Source organism: Podarcis melisellensis (assembly GCF_964234715.1).
Source record: "Podarcis melisellensis genome assembly, chromosome: 3".
NCBI lineage: Eukaryota > Metazoa > Chordata > Lepidosauria > Squamata > Lacertidae > Podarcis > Podarcis melisellensis.
This window is the reverse complement of record NC_138530.1, coordinates 119,369,421-119,396,324: the sequence shown is the minus strand read 5'-3', so window position 1 is coordinate 119,396,324 and position 26,904 is coordinate 119,369,421. Positions and strand designations below refer to the sequence as shown.

Genomic DNA, 26,904 nt, shown 5'->3' with positions numbered 1-26,904 from the left:
CTACGAAAGCAAATATATATATATATATATATATATATGGAGGGGGAAAATAGGATGAGGAGATGGCTTCCTTCATGCTTCCTACCAACATCTCCCATCAGCTTCTGTACAAGGGAGGTGGAATCTTCTTGAGGGCTTGTGAGAAAGGCTGGTAATTACAAATACATTTACATCTCTTGGAGGCGTTTTCCATGTTGCTTCTAATTCCTGGTTCCAATATAAACTGAGCAGTGATATCAGAAATACTTATGTGAGGCGGCCCTTTTGAGATGGATGATCACACATTTTCTCTGAACTCCTGATGCAGATGGAACATGAAAGGCCATGGTAGTTTCCCCTAGTGTTAACTTCAGGGACAATAAAACACAACTGAAGAGAGGGAGAGGGAGAAAGAAAGAAAGAACATTACATAAAAGAACTAAGACATTGTTAATATGTTGGTTAATATGTTTGTGGGATAGGTTTTTAATAGCTGTGAGTTAAATTCAATACAGCTGTAAAACCACCATCACTGATAAATTCTGATAAACTATTGTTATTACCATCAATTCATAATCATAGGGAATAATAGTTTCTGTTGGATTGGAGGTTTGCACAAAAAGGATACTGAGTTTGGAAACAATCAGCCCCACCTTCCATTTTAAAAATATGGGTTAGAGAAAAAAGAACATGCAAAGGCAGCATTTTTAAAGCCCCCCATTAGCATAATCTGCATAAATTTGTAGCCAACTAACTTTTACTCAGAGTAGGCTCAACTGTTTACATCCAATTATTCTTTCAGGACCTCAAGGTGGTGAACATGATTTGCCTCTTCCTGTGAGATAGGTTTGGGTTAAGAGATTATGACTAGCCCAGGGTCAACCCGTGTGAGTTTCATGGCTCAGTCGGGATTTGAAGCCTGGTCTCGTGGGTCTTAGTCCTGCTGAGGGACTTAAAAATATTTATTGACATGGAATGTGCAGCAGTGTCTTCTGCAAAAAAATAAGATCCTAAAAATCCCACCACATAACTACAACCTTCAGACATATTTCAATGTATAGCTATGCTGTTATTTTGTTGCTGCTGTTGTTGTTTAGTCATTTAGTCGTGTCCGACTCTTTGTGACAATTCATATGATTTTCCATCAGTTGAAAGGAAGCTGAGGTGAAGGCCATATTTCTCATTTAGGGAACAACTATAGGTTGAACCTATAGGTTGAAACTGTTGGAGCATCACAACAAAGCTTGGACCTGAGGGATTCAGCACCTTCTCATTCCTCCATCCTCTGCCAAGCCAGAGACCTAGCGGAATGAGCTTTCCTCCTATTGTTTCCTAAACTTGATCTTGGATTGAGAAGAGATCCTCCCATTGTTTCCAGTGGGACAGAAATCACCCACTTAAAAGCCTGGAGAAAGAGAGCTGTGCTTAGAGGGCAAACCTGGCTGGGTGTTGGATGTGGTGCTTTGGCTGCCTTCCCTTCTTTCCCTTGAGGACGGCAGACGAATGAGAAACGTTCATTTAATCCTCACTCTGTTCTTAACAAGAGAGTATCAAATATGCTATGCAAAATGAAATGCAAAATTTACATTCCATGTTGTTATTTCAGTGCTGTTGTTCATTTTACAGAAACAAAGTTTTTAAACTTCCTCAGACTTTTATTTAATGCCAGGCTTTTACCACCGAAACTGTGATCCTGGGAAGCCCTTTCTAAGTTGCTTAAGGAAGTCATAGGCCTTTTGCATTCCTTGCCATTTGCATAGATGCCATCACAACCAAGCCATAAACTCCACCATCTGCACTGGGGAAGTGCTGGTCTTGGGGGCGGTTGTGTGGTGCTGAATTTGAGGAGATGCAAAATATTGTGTGCTTATCAAAGATAGCAATTAGCATTCAGTCCAGTTAATGGGAGATACTCCTGTAGGCTTCAATATTGCCATCTGTTTCATGGAGCATTTAAGTGTATTGTAATACACTTGATCCATCAAAAACTTCTTGCATTCATTACGTGAGATTTGGAGGGGAGAGCCGAAGGTTCCAAGTCCCCCAGACCATTTTAGGGACTGAAAGAGAGCCCACCGGATCCAATATTTGTGTGAAGGTTGTATTTCACCAATTTGCATGCTCTTCACATTATAGCACAACATAACATACCAGCACATACTCCAGTACAAAATTACGGAATGGGCCGTATGAGTTATAGTGTTGATTAACTATGCTAATTGGCACATATTTACATTATTTTACAGGGTTCATTGTATTAGGATTCCTTATATAGCTTTATTATTTTGTTGTAACCATCAGCTGTTTGGCTCACTGAAAATTGTCAAGGAATCCAGATTATTAGTATTGTCTTATATGCAGTTATTCGTAGGGTGGTGACTAATATACATTTTATATTAGAAGTGTAGATTGGGCGATGATAACCTGATGAATGCTCTCAATTATTCTGAAGTTTTGTTATGTTTATCTTCTGGGGGGAGGGCACTATTCTCAGTATCTTGCCAAAATTTACCAGCTTGTGTAATTTTGTATCAAAAGAGAAAACTGATTTTTAATTAAACTTCTATAAAAATAACAATATGTGTTACTTTTTATTTCTTATGTGGTTCTGTTAAACAAATGCAACATATCGTAACTCATCTATGACCAGGAGTGACCCAGGAGAGGGGACCAGTAATGGGGGCAGGGGGTTGGTGCTGCCCGACAGAGGAGGACAGGCCAGATGTGGCAGCAGCAGCAGCAGCAGAAGAAGAAGAAGAAGAAGAAGAAGAAGAAGAAGAAAGGGTATCTTAAATTTTGCTAACCTTTCACTGCTTAGCGCAGATATTCATGGGAACATCAAAGAAACGTCAAAGAAAACATTCGTCAAACGTGTTCTAATTTCTTTGAGGACCTGTTTTCTCAAATGAAAGTTTTGGCAAAGATGGTAATAAAAGAACCTTCCCATATCTGTAGTAAAGGTAAAGGTAAAAGGACCCCTGATGATTAGGTCCAGTCATGACCGACTCTGGGGTTGCGGCGCTGATCTCGCTTTACTGGCCGAGGGAGCCGGCGTACAGCTTCCGGGTCATGTGGCCAGCATGACTAAGCCGCTTCTGGCGAACCAGAGCAGCGCACGGAAACGCCATTTACCTTCCTGCCGGAGCAGTACCTATTTATCTACTTGCACTTTGTTGTGCTTTCAAACTGCTAGGTTGGCAGGAGAAGAAGAGGAGTTTGGATTTGATATCCCGCTTTATCACTACCCAAAGGAGTCTCAAAGCGGCTCACAATCTCCTTTCCCTTCCTCCCCAACAAACACTCTGTGAGGTGAGTTGGGCTGAGAGACTTCAGAGAAGTGTGACTAGCCCAAGGTCACACAGCAGCTGCATGTAGAGGAGCGGAGACACAAACCTGGTTCACCAGATTACGAGACTACCGCTCTTAACCACTACACCACACTGGCTCTGGGACACCACACTGGAGCAGGGACCGAGCAACGGGCGCTCACACCCATCGCAGGGATTTGAACCGCCGACCTTCTGATCGGCAAGCCCTAGGCTCTTTGGTTTAACCCACAGTGCCACTCGCGTCCCTTGCATTAACATGTAAATTACCTTTTAAAAGAAAGCCATCTAATAACACAATTTTCACACTATCTGCCTCGCGGTAATAAATCATTCATACATGGTGCTGCAGTCTCAGCAATCTACGTACCTAGAGCAGGAGGCAATCAATATTGCTCCAGATCTAAAGTGGGATGTGGTTTTGAGAAGGAACTCTGAAAGGATGGCTCCTTAGCCCTCAATCCAGCCCCCTTTCTGATGTGCTGCCCCGCTTGCATGGCGCACAGCCCAGAAGCTCCAAGGGACTAAATGGCCATCCCATCAGCAGCACTTTAGTGCACAGTGAGACCTCTTTCCTGGACTAGAGAAAAGTACTTGCTGCAGAAGGCATGGGAAGGGCCACACAACAACAAATTTTGAATCACTACTTCTACTCATATCTTGAAAATGTTGCATTGCAATTTTCTTATTGTTCTGCAAGTACATTTTCATAAGTATTATATATTTTCTACGGCAAATGAAGACTATGACTATGTACACACCACCAGCTTAAAACACAGTGAAGTTGGACCTTTCCCCCCCTTTGCTGTGTCTCTAATCTCATGTTCTGTTCACGTCAGTGGGTGAAGAGGGAACATAGATGTCCTTTTCAAATTGGATCAAAGGTGGTAGGACACATAAAACCACAGTATTTCTCAAGGAACTACCAGTTAGAAGTGAACTGTGGCTGATGTCATGTGTGCACAGCAACACAAATTACTGGTGGGAGCAACCGGATGCCCAGGAAGTGGGAGTGAGCAAACAGCCCACATGGAGAGACACCCATTACTCTTGCAATTCTGTTTAACAATTTTCAACTCAATAAGAAACACACATCGTAAACAATCTTTCTGCGGGGGTTGACCTTGAGTCATTTGCCCAATGAAGTCTGCTGCTTATGTATGGCTGTTGCTGACCAGAGTGGATATATTTTAATGAATGAAAGCAGAGCAGAGCAGATGTCAACCTTGTCTGGCAAGCACTTTGCAAGAATGAAGCTTGTGTTTACATTCTTATAACATACACAAACAAAACAATTATTTTTTTGGGGGGGATCTTTCACTTGGCATGGAAAAATGCATGCAAATAAAAACACAGCAAAATAGAGCTAAATTAATGTTAAACGTTGTAAAGGAAGCAATTAAGAAAAGAGTTGCTTGGTAGGTTAAAATTACTGTTTACAGAGTTTCTTCGCTGTCCAGTTGAGTTTCATTAATTACTTCAGAATTGTTATCTGCAGATATTGTATATGGCCTATGGGAAGAAATAAAATAATGTCATATGACCTTGATGTCATATTAATCTTGATTAATGTTAAATAATAAATAAGGTGTTCACCCAGACTTTTCCTCCCTCTTTAGATTGCACAACTGAATCCCAAGTAATATCTGAGTACAATCAAGGAAAATGAGTGTGTATTTATCAAATGGCCCACAAAACTGCTATCTTGAGACACCTAAAATCTGAATAAATGTTAAAACAACTAAAATACAGGAGTATCTCATGTAAATACGGCATTTCCATATGTTAAAACACAGAACTCGAACAGAATTGGGTAAAAAATTAATGCGGAATACAAAACCCTCCTGCCCATAAGATTAACGTACTTTCTACAGTTTTTGTTGTTGTTGTTAAGCACTTTTTCTCCTCCACTGATCCTGATACCAGAAGTATATTCAGCTGGATGAATAGTGCTTGGGGTGGAGGAAGGAATATGTTGGGGGGGTGTATATCTGCATTCCTTAAATGCTAATCCTCACCCTCAATATATGAATTATTGGACCTTCAAGTTTGGTCCCCTGGCTCATATTGTTGTCATGTTACAAACCCCATGTATTTTCAGAAATGGATTTCAATCCCTCAAGTCCTACACGTCTTTGGAAAAGTACTGTTTCATGCCACCCCAGTCTCCGAGCAGTGAGAGATTCCAGGGGTCCTAGGCCTTTGCCTTCCTTGGAAGGAGGAGCGGTGAAGACTGTAGCGTATTTATGCTATTTGGGTTATTTCCCCACATATAACAACCCTTACTGGATCCAGGACCCCGTAATCTAGAAGGGACTCAGGTTTCAAACAGACTGACCCCCCAAACTCACACCAGTACTCTGACAACAGCATGCAGAAATTGGCCACTTCTGAAAAACATACTGGGATCTCTTTAAGGAGGTTTTCTTCTGCAGTGGCTTGAGAGGACATGGCCGGCAACAGGCAGATTTGCAGTCAATGACTTGGTAAATGACAGGGTTGTACATAGCGGCAGACTTTGCAAGTAAGGTTGGGATCACAGAAACTTTGATGGGAACTGAATTCGGCCTTCCGAACGCTGACCAGACGGAGACAACCGCATAGGGGATCCAGGCAATTAGGAATCCTGCACAGATCAACATCGCCACCTGGTGAGAAGATTCATTTCATGAAATGATGAGGATAAAACCCCACTTAGTATAATAGACATATGAATATACTGTACATTGTGAGCTGTATAACAAAAGGCAGATACTGTGAAGCAAGCAGATTTTGTATTTTTCACATTGAGAAAAGCAGAACACATTTATTTAAGTTTTGACATTTATATTCAGATCTATTTCCACTTGGTATAACACAGACATTCTTTTAGCAGACATCTATGCTTAAGGTTAAGAATAAGATAATATATATATATATAAAACAGTGGCAAAAATTAGAATGGAAGGACTCCACTGAAGGTTAGGACTAATTCATACAATACTGCAACAGCCTCTTTCTTCTTCCATGGTGCTCCAATAATAGGCAGGCAAATCACATGGATGTGGCAGATTGTATGATATTTTCTTATCCACCCATCACCCTCTATGGGGTACGGATGGGAGGGAGACATACTGTTCACCCCATGGATCCACCAGTCATGCTTGGAGAAGGCCCTCTGAAATCCATGGACATGGCTAGCCCAAGTCGAGTGACTTCTTTTCTGTGTGTGATTTAGGTAAAGGTAAAGGGACCCCTGACCATTAGGTCCAGTTGTGGACGACTCTGGGTTTGCAGTGTTCATCTTGCTTTATTGGCTGAGGGAGCCAGCGTACAGCTTCCAGATTAGCATGACTAAGCCGCTTCTGGCGAACCAGAGCAGTGCGCGGAAGCACTGTTTACCTTCCTGCCGGAGTGGTACCTATTTATCTACTTGCACTTTGTGCTTTCGAACTGCTAGGTTGGCAGGAGCAGGGACCTAGCAATGGGAGCTCACCCTGTCACAGGGATTCGAACCGCCGACCTTCTGATCGGCAAGTCCTAGGCTCTGTGGTTTAACCCACAGCGCCATCCGCGTGATTTAGATGGATACAAAACTGTGATTTGGACATAACAGCGCACAAAAATATGCCTATGCTCTCTGGGTGAGCAGGCAAAAGTTTGATTGAGCTTTTATCCTTCAGTCCAAGCAGATGACTTCCAAAAACCACTGGGAGTCCTGTACCCACCTTAGTTAACTTCATTTCCAGCACATGGGTTTTTTGAATCCTGGTGTCATAATGAGCTACTTCTTTTGTGGATGACTTGACCTTTGCTATTATTTTAATATAGGAAAACATGATCACTGCAGTTGGGAATAAGAGGCAGAAGAAAAGGATATTCATAATAAAAGCTTGTCCAGCCACAGAACCTTGAGCTAGCCACCAGTCCAGGGTGCACGAGGTCCCAAATGGTTCTGGAGCATAATTTCCCAAGCCAGCAAATGGTATTGTTGCCCAAAACGTAGCATAAGACCAGATTATTCCCAAGCAGATAAAGGCGTGGCATCTCTTTAGCCAAGTACCTAGAAAAGAATAAATGTATTATTGCTAAGTAAATGCTAAAAACATGCCTATGCAATAAATATACAGTGTTACCTCGGGTTACATATGCTTCAGGTTAGATACGCTTCAGGTTACAGACTCTGCTAACCCAGAAATAGTGCTTCAGGTTAAGAAGTTTGCTTCAGGATGAGAACAGAAATCGTGCTCTGGCGACGCAGCAGCAGTGGGAGGCCCCATTAGCTAAAGTGGTGCTTCAGGTTAAGAACAGTTTCAGGTTAAGAACAGACCTCCGGAACGAATTAAGTACTTAACCCGAGGTACCACTGTACATGTACACATGTGAGTAATCCAATTTATCAGACCTTTTAAAAGTCCTTGGGAGAATGTTTAAATTACCAACCATGGAGGTTTGGCATAATTGTACGGGCCCTTCCCATTGATCTCGGTGCCCTCCTCATATGGCAGTGACCCCATGAAAACACAGGGCTGTAGCTAGGGGGGTGAGGAGGGCCCCCGCTAGGCAGGCAAGGGGCGCGTGCAGAAAATTGGCTAAAATATGTCCATAAATACATCTATAAATAAAAATATTGATTAGTGTGTGAGCAACTGAAGTGTGTGAGGAATTGAATGGATGGAGAGGGGGGGTTGGAGGAGAGGCAGAAAAAAGAGCTAATTTGTCCGTGTCTGGGGGGCGCAATCTGGATGGTCCTGCCAGGGGTGCAAGATCACAACCCCCACACATTAGGCTCCTTCCACATCTATTGTGGAATTGCTACTCTTTGCATACTTGCACTTTACAGGGAATCTGCATGACATTATGTTGTTTAGTCGTTTGGTCGTGTCCGACTCTTCGTGACCCCCTGGACCAGAGCATGCCAGGCACTCCTGTCTTCCACTACCTCCCGCAGCTTGGTCAAACTCATGCTGGTAGCTTCAAGAATACTGTCACACCATCTCATCCTCTGTTGTCCCCTTCTCCTTGTGCCCTCCATCTTTCCCAACATCAGGGTCTTTTCCAGGGAGTCTTCTTGTGCTGGTCCCGGGGGGGGGGGGGCTTTACCATGCGGCGTGGTCTGAGTCCGGTCCTGGGTCGAGAGTATGGAGGCTGTCTGTCAAGGGCGAAGCGGGGTCCAAGGCCAGGAGCCGGGCGTGGTCAGGAACTCTGGAAGAGCAGGACAGGGTGCCAGCAGGAACAGGTTACTAACGATGTTGCTCCCGCAACCTGGGACTGGGCTGACTGGCCTTTATCTCCTCTGAGGCATAGGGCGGTCCCGGCCCACAGGTGACTCGCCTCTCTTGGCCTTAAGGCGAGCACTCCTCCTGCGAGAACTTAGTTCCCTCCGCCTCTCTGCCCTGAGCCTCTGCAGCTCAGGAGAGGCTGGAGGGTTACTGGACCCAGAGGCAATCTCACCTTCCCCTGACATGGCTGATAGTGGAGCACCTGCAGGCAATGGGTCCCTGATCACCTCCGGAGCCAGAGTGGATTCAGCTGGTGTCTACTCCTGAGGATCCGGCACAGGTGATGGCCCTTCAGGTTCAAGCCCCAGCCCTGGCTCAGCCAGCCCTGGAGGCGGGGACTCCAGTGCAGGCTGGGGTTCCTCAGGTTCAGCCTCTGAATCCAATTCCCAGGCCATCACACTTCTCTTCTCATGAGGTGGTCAAAGTATTGGAGTCTCAGCTTCAGAATCTGTCCTTCCAGTGAGCACTCAGGGCTGATTTCCTTAAGAATGGATAGGTTTGATCTTCTTGCAGTCCATGGGACTCTTAAGAGTCTCCTCCAGCACCATAATTCAAAAGCATCGATTCTTCGGCGATCAGCCTTCTTTATGGTCCAGCTCTCACTTCCATACATGGAATGGGATGGTTTTCGTTGCTAACTCCTGTATAATGTTGAGAGCCTCCATCCATAGTTCTTCAGGTACTCTGTCCAGCAAATGTAAATCCTTAAACCTGTTCCTAATTTCCACTGTGTATTCATAAGGGATTTGATTTAGATGGTATCTTACCGGCCCAGTGGTTTTTCCTACTTTCTTCAGTTTAAGCTTGAATTTTGCTACAAGAAGCTGATGATCTGAGCCACAGTCAGCTCCAGGTCTTGTTTTTGCTGACTGTATAGAGCTTCTCCATCTTTGGCTGCAGAGAATATAATCAATCTGATTTCGATGCTGCCCATCTGGTGATATCCATGTGTAGAGTCATCTCTTGTGTTGTTGGGAAAGCGTGTTTGTGATGACCAGCTTGTTCTCTTGACAGAACTCTATTAGCCTTTGCCCTGCTTCGTTTTGAACTCCAAGGCCAAACTTGCCAGTTGTTCCTTTTATCTCTTGATTCCCTACTTTAGCATTCCAATCCTCTATAATAAGAAGAGCTTTGGTGTCATATCTCTAAGGTGTTGTAAGTCTTGATAGAATCGGTCAATTTCAGTTTCTTCAGCACCAGTGGTTGGTGCATAAACGTGGATTACTGTGATGTTAAAAGGTCTGCCTTGGATTCGTATTGAGATCATGATATCATTTTTGAGATTGCATCCCAGTACAGCTTTCGCCACTCTTTTGTTGACTATGAGGGCCACTCCATTTCTTTTACGGGATTCTTGCCCACAGTAGTAGATATGATGGTCATCCGAACTGAATTCGCCCATTCCCATCCATTTTAGTTCACTGATGCCCAGGATGTCAATATTTATTCTTGCCATCTCATTTTTTACCACACCAAACTTACCCAGGTTCATGGTTCTTACATTCCAGGTTCCTATGCAATATTTTTATGTACAGCATTGGACTTTCCCTTCGCTTCCAGGCAACTGAGTATCCTTTTGGCTTTGGCCCAGCCACTTCATCAGCTCTGAATCTACTTGTACTTGTCCTCCGCTCCTCCTCAGTAGCATGTTGGACGCCTTCCGACCTGAGGGGCTCATCTTCCAGCGTCATAACTTTTATATGCCTGTTGTCTTTGTCCATGGAGTTTTCTTGGCAGGGATACTGGAGTGGCTTGCCGTTTCCTATTCCAGGTGGATCACGTTTGGTCAAAACTCTCCACTATGACCTGTCCATCTTGAGTGCCCTGCTTGACATAGTTCATAGCCTTCTCTGAGTTATTCAAAGGGGGCGTGACATTATACTGTAAGCTAAATGTGGCCTCTCAGGTTTTGCCCCTTTTGCTTCCTCTTCTTTTCAGAGCTTAGGAAATCTGCCTTCTTAAACTGGAGGGTTAAGGTGAGTCAGGGCACAGCTATCCCATTGCTTTTCAGCTAGAGAGGAGCTCAGACATGGTCTCTATAGATTTCCGATCTCTGTGATTTGTCTGTCGCCTTCAGGTAACACTGCCTTCACACCCTTTTAAATATTCTTTTAAATCAGTTGCATTGCATCCAAATCAGGATCTGGACCAGCAGTGAGATGAGTAGCAGTGTTTGGCCCTTTCCCTAATGCCAGGATCCTGGCAAAAAATCTCTCTCTTGTGCACGCATGCACTCACGCTTGAACAAACACATACACAGGCTGGAGAAAAGGCTCAGAGTGGAACTGCTCAGAGTTTCCACGTGGGTGGAAATAGATCTGGATTGTGTTTTATCTGGGTCTGTGATATTGTTGGCCAGATATTTTCTAAAAACTTTTTAAATCTAAGATTTAAGAAATCTTTTCTAGTTTATTATGCCTAACTATATAGTTTTGGATTTCTCGTCTGCTTTTTAATTTCTACCCATCTTATCCAACTCATAGCAGTCACTCAAAATTCTAATTCTAAAGTAATTATAACACTACAGTTATGTTTAACTAACCATCTGACTATTCAAATGACTTTAGACCTCCTGATGTTTTCTACATCAATTTTATGAGCACAAAGGGATTTTTATTAATTCTTGCCCATTTACAAGGACACAATTCTTGGATGACAGTCCTCTGAACAAAAGTTTGCCGCTTAAATTGATGGAAAGAGAAATTTACTCTCTAGTTTCCAAAATAAAGGAGGGAGATTAATCCTCCCCAGCCCACCCGGTCACTTACCATACGATAAGTAGCAGATTTTGAAATATCTATCCAGGCTGACTGCTGTCATGGTAATAAGACTTCCGATGCCAAAAAAGAAACCTGCCCATCCATACCAGCGGCAGGCATTCCAACCAAAAATCCATCGATGGGAGAAAAAAGCAATGATGCTGAAAGGCTTTCCCAGCACTGGAAAGGAAAGCGCAGAGTTGAATGATCTTGCACAGCCGCCCTCAAAGCAGCATTTCAAGAAGGAGATGCGCGAAAGCGAACTTTTCAAGCAGCGCAAAACAGCATATTCAAAAACAGAATGACATGGCAGGATTCACAGAGTATAAACAGATCTGCCTTTTTATGCAAATAAATTACTGAGAAGAACAACAACCAAAACCAACAACACTTGGATAATTATTCATTCTCAGGTAGAGATTAGTAAGCTAGAATGTTTTGCTGACATTCAGCTATTACGTAATTTCAGAACTCTGACGCTTGAATTCTAAACATTTTAATTTCCAAAACACATTTGACCAAGATGGGGTTCCCGGTGCAAGGTGGTATCTCATATCATTACCAATAAATTTTTATTTATCCCTAGCAGGATGCAAGGCGCTATATAGCATATGGACAATGGAGAGTTCAGGGGGGAGCAGGGGCAATGGAAGGCAGCCCAGGCAAGGTCATTGAGACTGAGAGAAGTCTTCGTGAAAGAATTGTGATGCAGGGAGGAGCTGGAGGTGGGAAAGTTGCTTATTTTATTTTAAGATAATTTTATCTTCCCATGATATTCCTAATACTGCTTTGCCGGAACAAATTTGCCTTCAAATATGAACCATGGCAGTTCTAGCTGCTGTTTTTGTTTTGAAAGTGTGAATTATGTGATTTCAATAAGTCACCTGAATATTAATGTAACTTAAGTGATATAAATTATTTCATTATTCTTGTTAAAATAAGGCTACATTTCTTCAGAACTGGAATTTTTTTAAATGAAAAATGTCGCAGAATGATGTCATGAGAACACACACTGTAGCTATCAGAGTGAATATGTACAGTGGGTTCAAGGAAGCACAGCAGATTTTGGTAAGAACATCTAAATTTGCAGGATTCCTCATTTCTGCTGTTTGTGAATCTCTCTCTCTCTCTCTCTCTCACACACACACACACACACAATTTTCAGTGTTTCTTAAAATAATAAATGATTAAATATAAGGCTAAAAAGAAAACAAAGCTGTCATGTTTAAGTAATCAATTTAACAATGTTGATCACTTATATGTTAGACCAAGTAACCTGTGGAAGTGCTAAACATTTGGGCCTTTGAATGTCACTAATGATTTTCTATAATCATTACTCAAGGCAGAAATGATGCCAACCGAAATCTGAATGTGAAAACCATGTAGAGTCCACGCCTGTCCATAGGAACAGGAACTATGGTAATATTTTCATTCTCAGCTCCGCTCAAGTTAAATTACCTGAAATACCCAGGTCACACACTGCTAGATTGACAGTCATTATTTCCGCAGGCCTCAGCTTCTTTTTCCGTTGTGTAGACATATAAAGGACATATCCATTGCCTAAAGTGGACATAATCCCTGTAATGAAAAATCAAACAAAAATGGTGTCGGTGTACTCAAAAGAAACTTCAAAATATTTTCCCCAGAACTGAAATAATTTCTGCTCCACTTGCATACACAGCAATGAAAACGAACTGTAAGATTCTTGAAATGAACAAGACTAGTATAAAGAGCTGGAGAGCTCAGCCATTGCCCTTTCCTTGACATTCTTTTGCCACAAGATTCACCCCATGGCGCAACGAAATGAAGCTTCTTCACCATCATCACACTATGGGCTCCAAAGGCCACATCAGATGTCACATCAATCTGTGCATGTCTAAAAATGCAAATGCTGTTGTGCAGTTGGAGAGGAGGGGGTGAACGCCAAAAAGGAAGTCCCCTTGGGGTACCTTGGGATGTGGGGGGGGGGGCAATAATTTTCATTGGAATGGCAGTGTTGCCTGCCACCCCAATCTCTGAGCTGTGCAAGATCCCAGGGGCTCCAAGTGTTCACTCAGGATCCAGGTTTCCTTTGGGACAATGAGACACAGCAGACAACGCACCCATTTTTGCTTTCTATTTTCATTTTGTTAAAAATTCACCCACAGAATCAAGAAACCATTAATATTCCAAGAGATAATATTTAAATTCATCAATTTTTATTAGTTTCAATATTCAAAGACGTGCAATAGAAATATATGGATTTGGGCTGTTTGTTGTTATCACTCCCCTCCCGTGGCCTCCAGTGTCTCTTCGCTTTCCTGTGATGCCTCTCCCCCCAGTTCTCTCTTATATCTTTGCCAGAATTTCGAAACTTATTCAACAGATCTGAAGGTCTTCCTCCTGTCGTTAAATGTAAAGGAAATCCTCTCAGGGAATTCCCTTACATGATTGCTCTTTAAGGCCTCTGTTATTGTCCTGTAATTCAGTCTCTTTTTAAGAAGTCTTTTTGGTATTTCTTTGTATGTTATTATATTTCTCGTCAATCACCTGTTTTCCTGATCTTATTCTGAATATTTTATCTATATCTTGTAGCAATTCATCTTTTTGTACTCCTAGCCAACTGGTGAGCTCTTTTGATAGTTTAGCTTCTATATCTTCATCTTGAGTTTCTGGGTCACCTCTAAAGCGCAGAATGAGTTCCCTTCGATGCATCTCAAGAATTGCAATCTGGTCTAATGTTTCCTCCTGCACTCTCTTTAATTCCTCCTGCACTCTCTTTAATTCCGTCATTTCCTCCATGATTGTATTCTGGACCCTCTTCAGGTCTTTATTCTCGTTATGGATCTTCTTAGTTATTTCTTTTGTGAGTTCCTCATGCTTATTAGTTCTGGATTTTAGATCTTGAACAGTTTTCTCTGTTTCCATGTTCTTGATAGTCAAATCTTTTAGCTGTCCAGATAGATCCATTATTAATTTGGAATTCTGTTCTATCTTGCTGCCCATATTATCAAGATTGTCATTTATTGATTTATTCATTCCTATGATGAGCTCTCTTTGGTCTACATTGGTGTCTAGTTCAGCTGATTGATGTCTTGAGGCTACTGTGGAGGTCATTTGTGTGGTTTGATTTTTCTTATTTGCCATTATGACTGTCTTTCTATGTATACACAAGTATAAACTTTGTCTCAGTCTTAGTTGACTCCTTTTGATTATTATTTACAGTTTTCCAACAAAAATAATGAAATGAAATAAAAATATTAAGAAAATATATAGAATTAAAATTAAAAATGAGCCTCAGTATTATTTTAGAGAGAACTGGGTGGTACTTGGTCAGTTAACTACCCCCCATTTGGGGTTACTAGATCTTAAATTCCAAATCCTTCCTTTAACAATGATAACTTGAGGAGCAATATAACACACCCCAATTAAATAAAAAGGGATTCATTTCTTTTTGTAATTCTATGTGTACACCTTTATATCCGTTAAATTGCATAATACCAATGTATCAGATTTATCAGTTTACCAAATTATATTACTTTACAAACTTTGAGGGACCCATGCAATCAATTGCTTTTTACATTACATTATAGCATCAATGGTGCTGGAGGAGACTCTTGAGAGTCCCATGGACTGCAAGAAGATCCAACCTCTCCATTCTGAAGGAAATCAGCCCTGAGTGCTCACTGGAAGGACAGATCCTGAAGCTGAGGCTCCAAGACTTTGGCCACCTCCTGAGAAGAGAAGACTCCCTGGAAAAGACCCTGATGTTGGGAAAGATGGAGGGCACAAGGAGAAGGGGATGACAGAGGACGAGATGGTTGGATAGTGTCTTCGAAGCTACAAACATGAGTCTGACCAAACTGCGGGAGGCATTGGAAGACAGAAGTGCCTGGCGTGCTCTGGTCCATGGGGTCACGAAGAGTCGGACACGACTAAATGACTAAACAACAACAAATAGCATCAATATAAATCAACAGGCTCTTTGAATTCATACAGGTTAGTAAATGCTTATAAAATTGATTAATTGAGCAGTCTTGTGGAATTTATTACTTGAACAGTCTTGTGGAATTGAATAGTAGATTCTGTTGTTGGGATGGATGGGATACTCCTATAGTCGTGAGGCAGATGGTATTGGTATATATATATTGGTATATAAAAACCAATTTCTATCTTTGGAGGTGCAGTTGCCTTGTCCCTCCACTAGGTGTCCTTGCCATCTTGGTTGTATCTATTCACTCTGGTGGTGTCTTGGCCATGAATCGAAGTTTCTTCCTGTTACAGCCAGCCGTGAGGAGGAGGAGGAGGCGATGACTCAGCTTCTTGTCATGGCCATTTTTCTTCACTTTTGCTCGCTGCTGGTCTCCAGCCATTGTTCTCTCCCGTTTCCCCCCTCTTTCCCCTTCGCTCTCTTGATCCTCCTCTGCTCCTCCGCACGACCAACTCAGCCGTAGCTTCTGCCTCCGCCCTTCATGGCATCCTTCGCTTTCCCGCTTCGCCCCCCCACGCCGCACTTCTTTCTCCCGATGCTTTATTTTTAAGGATATTTTCTGTTTTTCTGCCTTTAATTCTGATATGGGGGTGTGTGTGTTTCCGCCTGGTTTCCCTTCCCCCTCTTCCTTTTTTTTTTATATAATAATTTTTATTGGGTTTTCACAACAAAAAACATAGAAAGAATACAATACAACAAAAGAGAAAGACAAAACATATACACAAAAAAAAGAACCTTACGAACTGAAAGACTTCCCCATACCTCTCCTACTTTGCATCCTTGTTTTACAATTTTTTTAGCAACCCTTCAGTCCATTTCTATATATCTCCTCCTTAAAATTTATTCCCTGCAATTTATAGTTTACAGCTGTAATTCTTTATATCTTACCCCTCGACATCTTATCAGTCCTTTATTTGACAACAGTTCTCAAGATACACTTTAAATTTTCTCCAGTCCTCCTCCACCGCCTCCTTCCTCTGGTCGCGGATTCTGCCGGTCATCTCTGCCAGTCCCATATATTCAATCAGCTTCGTCTGCCATTCCTCCAGAGTAGGTAGTTCTTGCATCTTCCAATACTTTGCTAGTAAAATTCTTGCTGCTGTAGTGGCATACATAAAGAATGTCCTATCCTTCTTCGGTACCAATTGGCCCACCATACCCAAGAGAAAGGCCTCTGGTTTCTTAGGAAACGTCCACTTAAGGACTTTTTTAATTTCATTATAGATCACTTCCCAGTAGGCCTTAATCTTTGGGCAGGTCCACCAAAGGTGATAGAAGGTTCCTTCAGACTCTTTACATTTCCAACATTTATTCTTGGGCAAATGATAAATCTTAGCCAGCTTGACTGGGGTCATGTACCACCTATAGATCATCTTCATTATGTTTTCTTTCAAGGCAGAACATGCCGTAAATTTGGTACCGGTGGTCCATAACTGTTCCCAGTCAGCGAACATAATATCATGACCTACATCCTGTGCCCATTTAATCATAGCTGATTTTACCGTTTCATCCTGTACGTTCCATTTCAGCAGCAAATTGTACATTCTAGAAAGATTCTTAGTATTGGGTTCCAATAGTTCTGTTTCTAGCTTAGACCTTTCACTCTGGAATCCTATCTTCCTGTCTTGCTTAAATACTTCATTTATCTGATGATAGTGCAACCAATCTCGAACCTTAAACCTTAGCTTCTCATAGCTCTTAAGTTTATATTTTTCACCATCATGTTCTAGGATTTCACAATATTTTAGCCAGTCAGAGTCCATATTAAGTTTTTTGACTGCCTTTGCTTCCATTGGTGACAACCATCTAGGGGTTTTACTTTCAAGTAGATCCTTATATCTAATCCAAACATTATACAGAGCCTTTCTGACAATATGGTTTCTAAAGCCCTTGTGAACTTTCACCTTGTCATACCATAGATACGCATGCCAACCTAGATTATTGTCATATCCTTCTAGATCCAAGATATCAGTGTCCTCAAGAAGTAGCCATGGTTTCAGCCAGCAGAAAGCTGCTGCCTCATAGTAAAGCCTTAAGTCCGGCAGGGCAAAACCCCCTCTATCTTTCGCATCTGTCAAGATCTTAAATTTAATTCTGGGCTTTTTGCCCTGCCAGACAAATTTAGAGATATCTTTTTGCCATCTCTTGAGACACTCCACCTTGTCCAGAATTTGTAATGTTTGAAACAAAAACAGCATTCTTGGCAATACATTCATCTTAATAACAGCAATACGGCCTAACAAGGAAAGTTTCAGCCTAGACCATGTGTCTAGATCCTTTTTCACTTCTGTCCAGCATTTTTCATAATTATCCTTAAATAAATTGGTATTTTTTGATGTTACATCTACCCCCAGATATTTCACTTTCTTTACTATTTCCAGACCAGTTACACTCTGAAATCTATCTTTTTCTTCCAATGTTAAATTTTTCCCCAACACTTTTGTTTTTTGTTTATTCAGTTTAAATCCTGCCACTTGACCAAATGCTTCAATTAAATCTAACACTCTTTTGGTGCTCTCGTCTGGCTGTTGCAGTGTTAAAACTATATCATCTGCATAAGCCCTTAGTTTGTAATGTTTCACTCCGACCTGGATTCCTTTAACCAGCGGGTCCGTTCGAATCATATTTAACAAAACCTCCAGGACCGATATAAAAAGAAGGGGAGATATTGGGCATCCCTGTCGTGTCCCTTTTTCTATTGGGATTTCGTCCATAACCATACCATTCACAATTAGTTTAGCTCTTTGTTCAGAATATATCGCACCAATACCGTTTTCGAATCCCTGGCCTACCCCCATCCCATGGAGATTCTTCCTCATAAAGCTCCAGCAAATGTTGTCAAAAGCTTTCTCCGCATCCACAAAAATCAAAACTACTTTTCTGTTGATGTCTCTTTCCAGCAATTCCAAAATGTCTATGACATTCCTCACATTACTTGACATATATCTTCCTGGGAGAAAGCCTGCTTGGTCCTTATGAATCTCCCCTGCTAATACTCCTTTGAGTCTTTTTGCTAAGATATCTGCAAAAATTTTGTAATCCACGTTTAATAAGGATATAGGCCGGTAGTTTTTAACCTGGTTTTTCCCAGTCTCCGTCTTCGGTATAAGTGAGATGAATGCCTCTTTCCACAATTCAGGAGCCCTTTTCCCTTCTAGTATTTGATTGCAAACCTCTTTCAATGGTTGAATTAACCATTCCTTTAACATTTTGTAGTATCTTGCCGTTAGGCCGTCTGGTCCTGGTGATTTCCCCACTTTCATGTTCTGAATGGCACCCTCTATTTCTTGTTCTGTTATTTTCCCATTTAAGATCCTCCTGTTTTGTTCTGAAATTTTTGATAGTCCATGTTTTCCAATAAATTCCTCTATTTTTTGTTCATTTATTGGCCCTTGTGTATACAGTTTTTTGAAGAAGCTCTGAAAACAATTGCTTATTTCATTTGGTCTAGTGATAGTTTTCCCATCTTCTTCAAGAGATGTCACAGTGTTCAATTTTTGTCTTTTTTTCAGTTGCCATGCTAGCAGTTTCCCACATTTATCTGCTGATTCAAAAGTCTTTTGTTTCATCTGTTTTATTTTCCATTCTATTTCCTGATTCGTCAGCTCCATATATTGCATCTGGTAGTATTTTATTTCTCTCAATATCTGTTGTGACTTTGGGTTAGATCTCAATTTCTTCTCTGCTTCTTTCATCTTTTCCAAAATTTTCTCTTCCTTCTCCTTTTGCCTTTTCCTCTTTAAAGAATTCTGTTGAATAAGGAAACCGCGCATCACGGCTTTACTTGCGTCCCAGATTGTTCTCTTTTCCACTTCTGTTCTCAAATTTATTTCAAAATAATCTTTTAGTGTTTTTTTGGGCCTTCTGGTAAATTTCTTCATCTCTTAAGAGGGTGTCATTCATTCTCCATCTAAATGTTCCCGCTGTTGTTTGTTTCATTTCCATCTTTACAGCATTGTGGTCGGAGCAGGTTTTTGGGCAGATTTCTATTTTTTTCACTCTTGATGCCAGATTACTAGAAATCCAGATTTGGTCAATTCTGGTCCATGTCATTTTTGCTTCAGAGAAGAAGGTTCCCTCTCTTTCTAGAGGGTTCCTTGTTCTCCAAATGTCTATAAGGTCCATGGTGTCAGTCATTTCAAAAAAGGTCTTTGGTAGTCTCCCGTCTTTAGATATCACAAGTCTTTGTGCTTTATCCATGTTTGTGGAGACTACTCCATTCATATCTCCCTTCCCCCTCTTCCTTTGTCTTTATGCACAGTGTAAGTTGTAATAAAGAATTTTTCCGTCTCGGCTCTCTAGATTCTGATGAAATGTCTTCAGTCTTAAAAAGGTAAAGGTAAAGGTACCCCTGCCCGTACGGGCCAGTCTTGACAGACTCTGGTGTTGTGCGCCCATCTCACTCAAGAGGCCAGGGGCCAGCGCTGTCCGGAGACACTTCCGGGTCACGTGGCCAGCGTGGCGAGCCAGAGCCGCACACGGAAATGCCGTTTACCTTCCCGCTGGTAAGCGGTCCCTATTTATCTACTTGCACCCGGAGGTGCTTTCGAACTGCTAGGTTGGCAGGCGCTGGGACCGAGCAGCGGGAGCGCACCCCGCCGCAGGGATTCGAACCGCCGACCTTTCAATCGGCAAGTCCTAGGCGCTGAGGCTTTAACCCACAGCGCCACCTGCGTCCCTACGTCTTCAGTCTTATTGTAGTGTAATTGCTGCAAGGTAATTTAAATTGCAGTTTGAACTGACGAGTTATGGCGGCTCTCCTGATTCAGCTTTCTGTTTTAAAGTTTTGATATAGCCTGGTGCTCGTCCCCATTGTCTTTATTTTTCGGAGAGTTTAGCGCTACTCACTCAGGTCTTGGGGCGTCCCGGGACGGGGATGGCGGCCCAAAGCCCATTCCTTTCTCTTCGCTTCACTTCTTGGGCTCAAGGTTCTGGAAAATTGGGAAGCCCAACAAAGACGCAGCTGCTTGCTTCTGACCTGGCAGCCCCTCGAGCCTTGGAGGGCCAGGAGCATAAACTTGTTCCGCCCCACATGCCCCTTTCCATAGGAGGGCTTCTTGTGGATCAGGGCTTTCCCATTTGAGCAAAGGCTTGAAACCCTGGCATGTCTTCCTACAGGGCCGAGGCCAGTGGCATCTGTCGCTAGAGCACGAGACTCTGCGTTGGTCACAAGACTGCATTGCAGGGGTTGGACCAGATGGCAGACTTTGGCTTGCATGACAAGGTTTCCTTTTCCTCTTCTCCCCCCTGCATCCCTCTGGGCAGACGCTCTAGGGCAGATTTGGGAGGTGCAAAGGGGGCTGTAGGGAGAGGAAAAGTACGCCAAGCTTTGCTGCACAAACAGAAGTGCCTCCCCCCCAATGGTGAATTCTACCTGTTATGATTATTTGTAATTTCCCCCAATATGTGCTCTGTTCTATTTATTGTTGTTGATTTGACATAATGTGAGCCACCTTGAGGCCAAATTTTAACAGATGAATGGCTTATGAAGTTTGCATTCGCAATACATTTTGGAATCCCCATAACCATCTAATAACAGGAAAATGGCTATCATGCCAAAGGGGGGATAAAGGGGGTGGGGTCCCCCCATTGGATTAGGGCACGATGGAAATCAAAACTAATATTATCCACCCACACTTTATTTTCATGGTTGATACTTGGATATATCTAGTTCCTTTGCAGACATCCAGAGATAGTACTATACGGTATATTCACGGGAATAATTTGAGAATCTTACCAATTATTAATAAATAAAATCCAGCAACTATGTCAGCTTCTTTTGAGAGTTTTGATTCAAAGGGGTCTTCATGTTGCTCGTAGGGAGGAAGAGAGCCATCTTCAAATGAGATATTTTGTTTTGAGTCCATTTCAGTCAAATAGAAATTAGTACCTGAGAAGTAGAATAATATTAATGGCGCATACCTGGCACAATGGTACAAATCTAGAAACCTTTTCATTTATAAAAATGGGGAAATACCAAAACTTTATTCCTATTTGATGAAAGTTTTTAATGTGAAATGGCCACCTCTGATTTTGTGTTTGATTAAAACTGATTAAATGGTGTTGGCTGCACCAACTGGGCACTTCTATGCACACTTACATGGGTGTAAGCATCACTGAATGTGGAGGCTTACTTCTGAGTAGGCATGCTAAGCACTGCCCTGTTAATGGTTTGGTACTTACAAGATGTAACCACGTAACAATTTTAATGCAAAATTTATTCTTATAATTATTCATGTGCTGGGCAGTGGAATGGTCAGCTGGGGTGAACAAGCCTAATAATTAATAATATGGAAGTAAATGCAGTGGTACCTCGGGTTACAGACACTTCAGGTTACAGACGCTTCAGGTTACAAACTCTGCTAACCCAGAAATAGTACCTCGGGTTAAGAACTTTGCTTCAGGATGAGAACAGAAATTGTGCTCTGGCGGCAGCAGGAGGCCCCATTAGCTAAAGTGGTGCTTCAGGTTAAAAACAGTTTCAGGTTAAGAACAGACCTCCAGAACGAATTAAGTTCTTAACCCGAGGTACCACTGTAGTAGCAATTATACTGAGAGCAGCAGCTGCAGGCAGAAGGATGGCCCTCCCTGCCTGTGCGCTGTGATTTCCACACCTCAAACATCCCTCCCAGGACACCATTAGGCTTCTGGAAAGCCTTCCATGGGGCTTAACTGGAACCAGAATGGAGGACGACTTGTTTGAGGACAGATGGCTGAAGGTTGCGCCTCAGCCCACATTCCTCGAGAGTGCCAAACGGAAGATATCCCTGAAACACCATCAAAGATCTTCCTTTTTATTTAGGGTGCAATACTATAGCTGCCCAAATGTTTAAGGAATGCATCCAACAAATTTTAACGTTTTATATTGCTGTAACCTATCCTGGGACCTTACGGTGAAGGGAGGGTAAGAAATTGAATCTATGTACTACTCAGAGTAGACCTATTGAAAATAACAGGTCTTAGTCATGTCTGTTGCAAGACCTGAAGTGGCTTTCCTTCCCATTCACTTCGATGGGAGCGATTTTTATTTTTTTAAGTGAGACACTGAAACAAAATGGGGGGGGGGGAGACCTGCTTGACTTTCCCCCTAGCTGGAAGTGGTGCTTTTCCACCAGGAAATCTCCTCTCTGCTATTTACCAAGGGTTTCCATACAGAGAAATAAAAAAACTTTCCAGCAGAATTTCGTCTATATGTTCAATCATTTAATAAATAGGTTCATAGTTCTTCCTCTGAAACGATATTCCAACTTGTGTGGAGGCAGGCAGACCCTTAAAGTTGATGGTAAAACATGAGAAGCACCAGCTCAAAGATATAATCAAATAATTATTAATTATAATTGTGAAGCCATGGATTTTATTATGCAGATGCAATTACCTGGCCATATTAGGAGACTTACATGCAAGAAAGTATTTTAGAACTCTTTACTTTATACCAAGAATGGTTTTGTTGAGTTTTCTTTGAAAACACAGTACACCTTTTTGAGCTGTGTCCTTATTTGCCTGAAGAACTTGAAAGGGCAATGTAGGCAAAAACAAAACACTAAGTCCCAATTCTGAAGAGCTTTCTGTGGTGGAGGAGAAGACGCAACAAGCAGAACGGAGGGAAAGAAGAGTGTCAGCGGGGGATGTGAGCCAAGGAAGCCTTGGAAAGAACTTCCCCGACACTCTGCCCTGCATCTACCTGTCCTGTATTAAAGATATTTCAATATCACATCCCAAGTTGGGCAAGGCAGGAAGCATGGTGAAAAGCTTAGATGTAGTATTTTACAAATATAGCGTGACAGCAGAAGGTAAATGCCTGTAGCATCTCTGGAGGTTTAGGGTTTGTTTGTTTTTTACCTTTTCTTATACAGTATCCACCAAACAAATGGCAGATTCTGCTGGTTTCTGTGGGTCAAGCAAGAAAGAGTGACAGGATGGACTTATATTTGAATGCAATACGGAAAAAATGTGAGAGAGAAAAGAGTGGACTCAATGGGTGGATGGCCAGCCTTGGACTCCCTTTCGCTCAAAACAATTTAGCTCTGCGATTTAAGTAATGGTTTTATGAATTCCACCCCACAGGATTTGGGTGGTTTTACAGTCATATTGGACAACTTTGGAAGAGTTGAGTTGAGGACCACGGTGCTAGATTGCTGTCAGTGTCTAATAGGAGAGCCTTCATCAACCTTTCCAGACCTGCCATTCCCATTTAACTCCCATCACCAGATACAGGAATTTTTATATTTTAGTTATGCATATTTGTCTTTTTCATTCTCTTTCTCCTGTTAAAGTGTAAAAAGACAAAGAAAAATAGTGGTTGTGACATGAATAGGATCCGCCCCGTAATTAGACACAACTGAATGGTCACAACCCTCACACTAAAAGCTTATAAACTAAACTAAAGCACCTCCTTCACTTTCTTTATTGTCATATATTATTCAAGTTGCCTCCTGCCTAAATTATTGCCTGAAAAGGAAGGAAGAAAAGGGAATACCAGAGTAGCTCTTATTAACTTGAAATGCTGCTGCTAGCATTCCGATTGTACTGTGGATCTTCACCTGGAATTCTTACCTTTTCTGAGAGATCAACAAAATAACATTTTGGTTCATTTAAAATTGAAAGAGGGGCACAAAATAGGACCTTTTTTTTTTGCACCATCATCTTCTTTTGGGAGTATGTGAAACTCTTCAACAGGTAAAATGGATAACTGGTTTTCAGTTAAAGCCATTTGAAAACCCCTAAAAGAGGAGGTGTTATTGTCAGATTAATGCTGCTGTAATCCAAATCTTTTGTACTTTAAATAAATATAGCGCATCGGCAAGTAAAAGATTCTAGACATGATAGCTGCAACAATCTGAACCCCCTATTAGTACATTATCTTTATATTAAATAAGCCAATCAATTTTAATCTCAGTCTCTTGTTTTAAAGGTGCCATGCAAGTTTCTTAAGTCTCGTTTACTGAAATCACATTTCCTTGAAAACAATGGGAACTAAATTTGATGGGATGATGCCCAAACTTTGTAAATGGGGAACACCGATTCCATTGTGCAAGCCTAAAGGAGCATTAATAAAAGCCAAGGATTCCTCAGCAAGCTTTCTTGCAGCGCCAAAGATGTGACACACTGTATTGTACAGATTGCAGCTGCACAAAAGCCCCTCCTTCAACTATGTATTCTCTTGTGGGGCAAGGCATTACCCAGACAACAAAAGTTATTCTTAAAATGACCTCATATATTTCTCTCTCTCTCTCTCTCTCTCTCTCTCTCTCTCTCTCTCTCTCACACACACACACACACACACACACACGTGCAGAACCCTCAGATGTACCCTTGAGCAAAAATGTTCTTAAAAGTTAGAAAAGAATTCGGAAATACCTGTGTCTTGAGTTTTGCACAGTACATCCCTCCAAGCTCTGCTCTTGGTTTCCAGATCAGAAGTAATCCCTTGACTACTGTCTATGCCGAATTGTGCTCTTTTCAGCGGAGATGTGGCAAGTGGTAGTCAAGAAGAGGAAAGGGCTTCCTCACAGCCTGGCAGGATGTGCTGCTCCATCCCACCCGCCTTCCCCGCTTCCCGCATGCTGGGGCTTGAGAGTCTGGCGTTTTAGCACCTGCCTGGAGCTCTTTCTCCGTCTGGAGCAGCCCCTCCCCTTGGGGACCTGCCCAGTCAGAGCTCTGAGGAGCCAATGAGAGAACAAGAGGCAGAGAGAGATGCTGGAGATGCTGCTTCAGTCCTGGACTTTGCCTGTGACTGGGGTGAAATTCCACATATAAACACTGGTATTCTCTTTTGCTGCTAGCTGCTGTTCATTTGCAAAAATTGAAGCAGTTTTACTATGTCAAATTCAATAATTATTGGAAGGATCATGCAAATCTTGTTTGAATGAATCGTCTATTTTTGACTTTTTTTTTTCCAGGAGCCAACATTTCACAGATCTTGTCACCTTTCAAGCCCGAGGTTACTTGTTTAGAGACATAACCAAAACAACACATAGATTTCCACAGACCAAATTGAAAAGGTGAGGATTTTACATAGCCCGAAAGAGCCTCCCTTTAGCAGTGACAAGCAACTCCGATGATTTGTCTATAGAACAAAATTATCCTGTTATCTGGTGTCCATAAAAGAAACAGAAGCTCTACAAACATAGTTGATTAATGCAAGTGCCTGAGCTAATGATGTTCATCATGTAGGGTATTTTTAGTTTATTGATGGTTAAAGAGGATGAAGAAGGTCTACTTTTGCTGATAAGATAAACTCAGGGGGCAGAATTGAAAAAAGAGAATGAAGACAGATGTGTCCTTGTGTAATTTTATTTTTGTCATTGAAAATCCACTGTCCAAGAATGTAAATGCTTAAAAACAATCTCTTAACTTTAGTATGGATTGTGAAGTCTGGGACCCCACCAAACTCCCAACTGCCTTCACCAGATAATACTAGATAATTGTGGTCATTTGGAACCTTTTTCATCTTCATTTTACTGCTAACAGATGGAGACTTGTTTGCTGTTAATTCTGGAAACACTTTGAGTAAAACATTCATTTATTTGCAAAGCTAAGCATCTACAATTTATTCTAGCCTAGCTGAAGCATTTTTGTGGGGAACAAATCTACACAAATTTTGATGTGCTTGGAGCAATCACCATTGTGCTTATCTCAGCTACGAGAGAGTAAGAAATCTCTCTTCCAAACCTCCCTCTCTCCAGCCTTGACCTGCTGGTCTGCAGGCTGATCCTGCCCCTCTCCAAACTTATTTCTGTACCCACCCACTTGAATTTGATGGCGGGATTGGTGGAGGATATTCAGGCCTGCAAACACTGGACTTTACATGCACCTCCTTGGCAAATCCAGTGTTGCCAGGTTTGCAGCATCCATTTGCTGGCCCCAAAGAAATGTGTGTCCTCCTTGGCTTAACAAGCTAAGGCATCTCCCATCACAGCAGCAGCAGCAGCCCTTCTGGCCTTGTACACGATGACTGGATTGCTGTTGTGACAACAAGAGGCTGGAACCAGCAAAACAGGGCAAAGGAATCTGCAGCTCTAGTAAAATACAAATTTATCACATTTTTGTTCCTGCCTGGAAGAGAGATGGCCGAGGTCTTTTGGGCCTTACATGGTGACTGGCTGAGTGGTGCAGAGAGCTGACTAGCTGGGGAGTGGGAGATTGACGGAAAAACCCAGGAGTCTCTCAAAGTTCAAATGAAAGGACTTGAGTATGGAGGGGGCAATAAAAAGTGTGGTTTTGAGATTTGGGGAAAACTATAAAAATAATTGCTTGGCATTTCCCTTGGTGGGACAATGCCCTAATTGGGCAGCCTCCGTTGCCAACTTCATCAGACCAAAGGCCCATCTCACAGGGACCAGTCAGAGGCCTCTGGGAAACCTGGGAACATTTGTAGGTGTGTGCCAACATTTGTGGGATGCATCTGCATGTAGTGTGCGCATCTATTTCTGTCTGTTAGAGACTGTCAGGTAGCCATGCCCACTTTTGGGGCACAAACCACTGCTCACGTTTGACGCCTCACACCAAGAGATTGCAGCAGGGCGATGCGGCTCTCTGGGTAAAAAAAGTTCAGCAACCTCTGCACAAAGGCATCTTCTCTTGTAGGGATAGAGGGAAGACCAAATAGC

The 26,904-nt window shown here is 42.1% G+C and overlaps 1 protein-coding gene across 2 annotated transcripts; it reads right to left on the bottom strand.

Moving 5' to 3' along the window:
• Positions 1-4,198: 4,198 nt before the first annotated feature.
• Positions 4,199-24,822, bottom strand: OPN5 (opsin 5). Of its 2 annotated transcripts, XM_081906490.1 has the most exons (7): positions 24,653-24,822; positions 21,033-21,185; positions 12,784-12,903; positions 11,335-11,505; positions 7,013-7,347; positions 5,709-5,953; positions 4,199-4,817 (listed from the first exon to the last, which is right to left on the bottom strand). In XM_081906490.1, exons 2-7 carry the CDS (start codon positions 21,160-21,162, stop codon positions 4,742-4,744), a joined length of 1,077 nt encoding a protein of 358 aa, XP_081762616.1. In that variant the 5' UTR covers positions 21,163-21,185; positions 24,653-24,822; the 3' UTR covers positions 4,199-4,741. The 2 variants fall into 2 exon arrangements, with proteins under 2 accessions (XP_081762616.1, XP_081762615.1); XM_081906489.1 differs by lacking the exon at positions 4,199-4,817 and having other exon boundaries at positions 5,353-5,953.
• Positions 24,823-26,904: the final 2,082 nt, after the last annotated feature.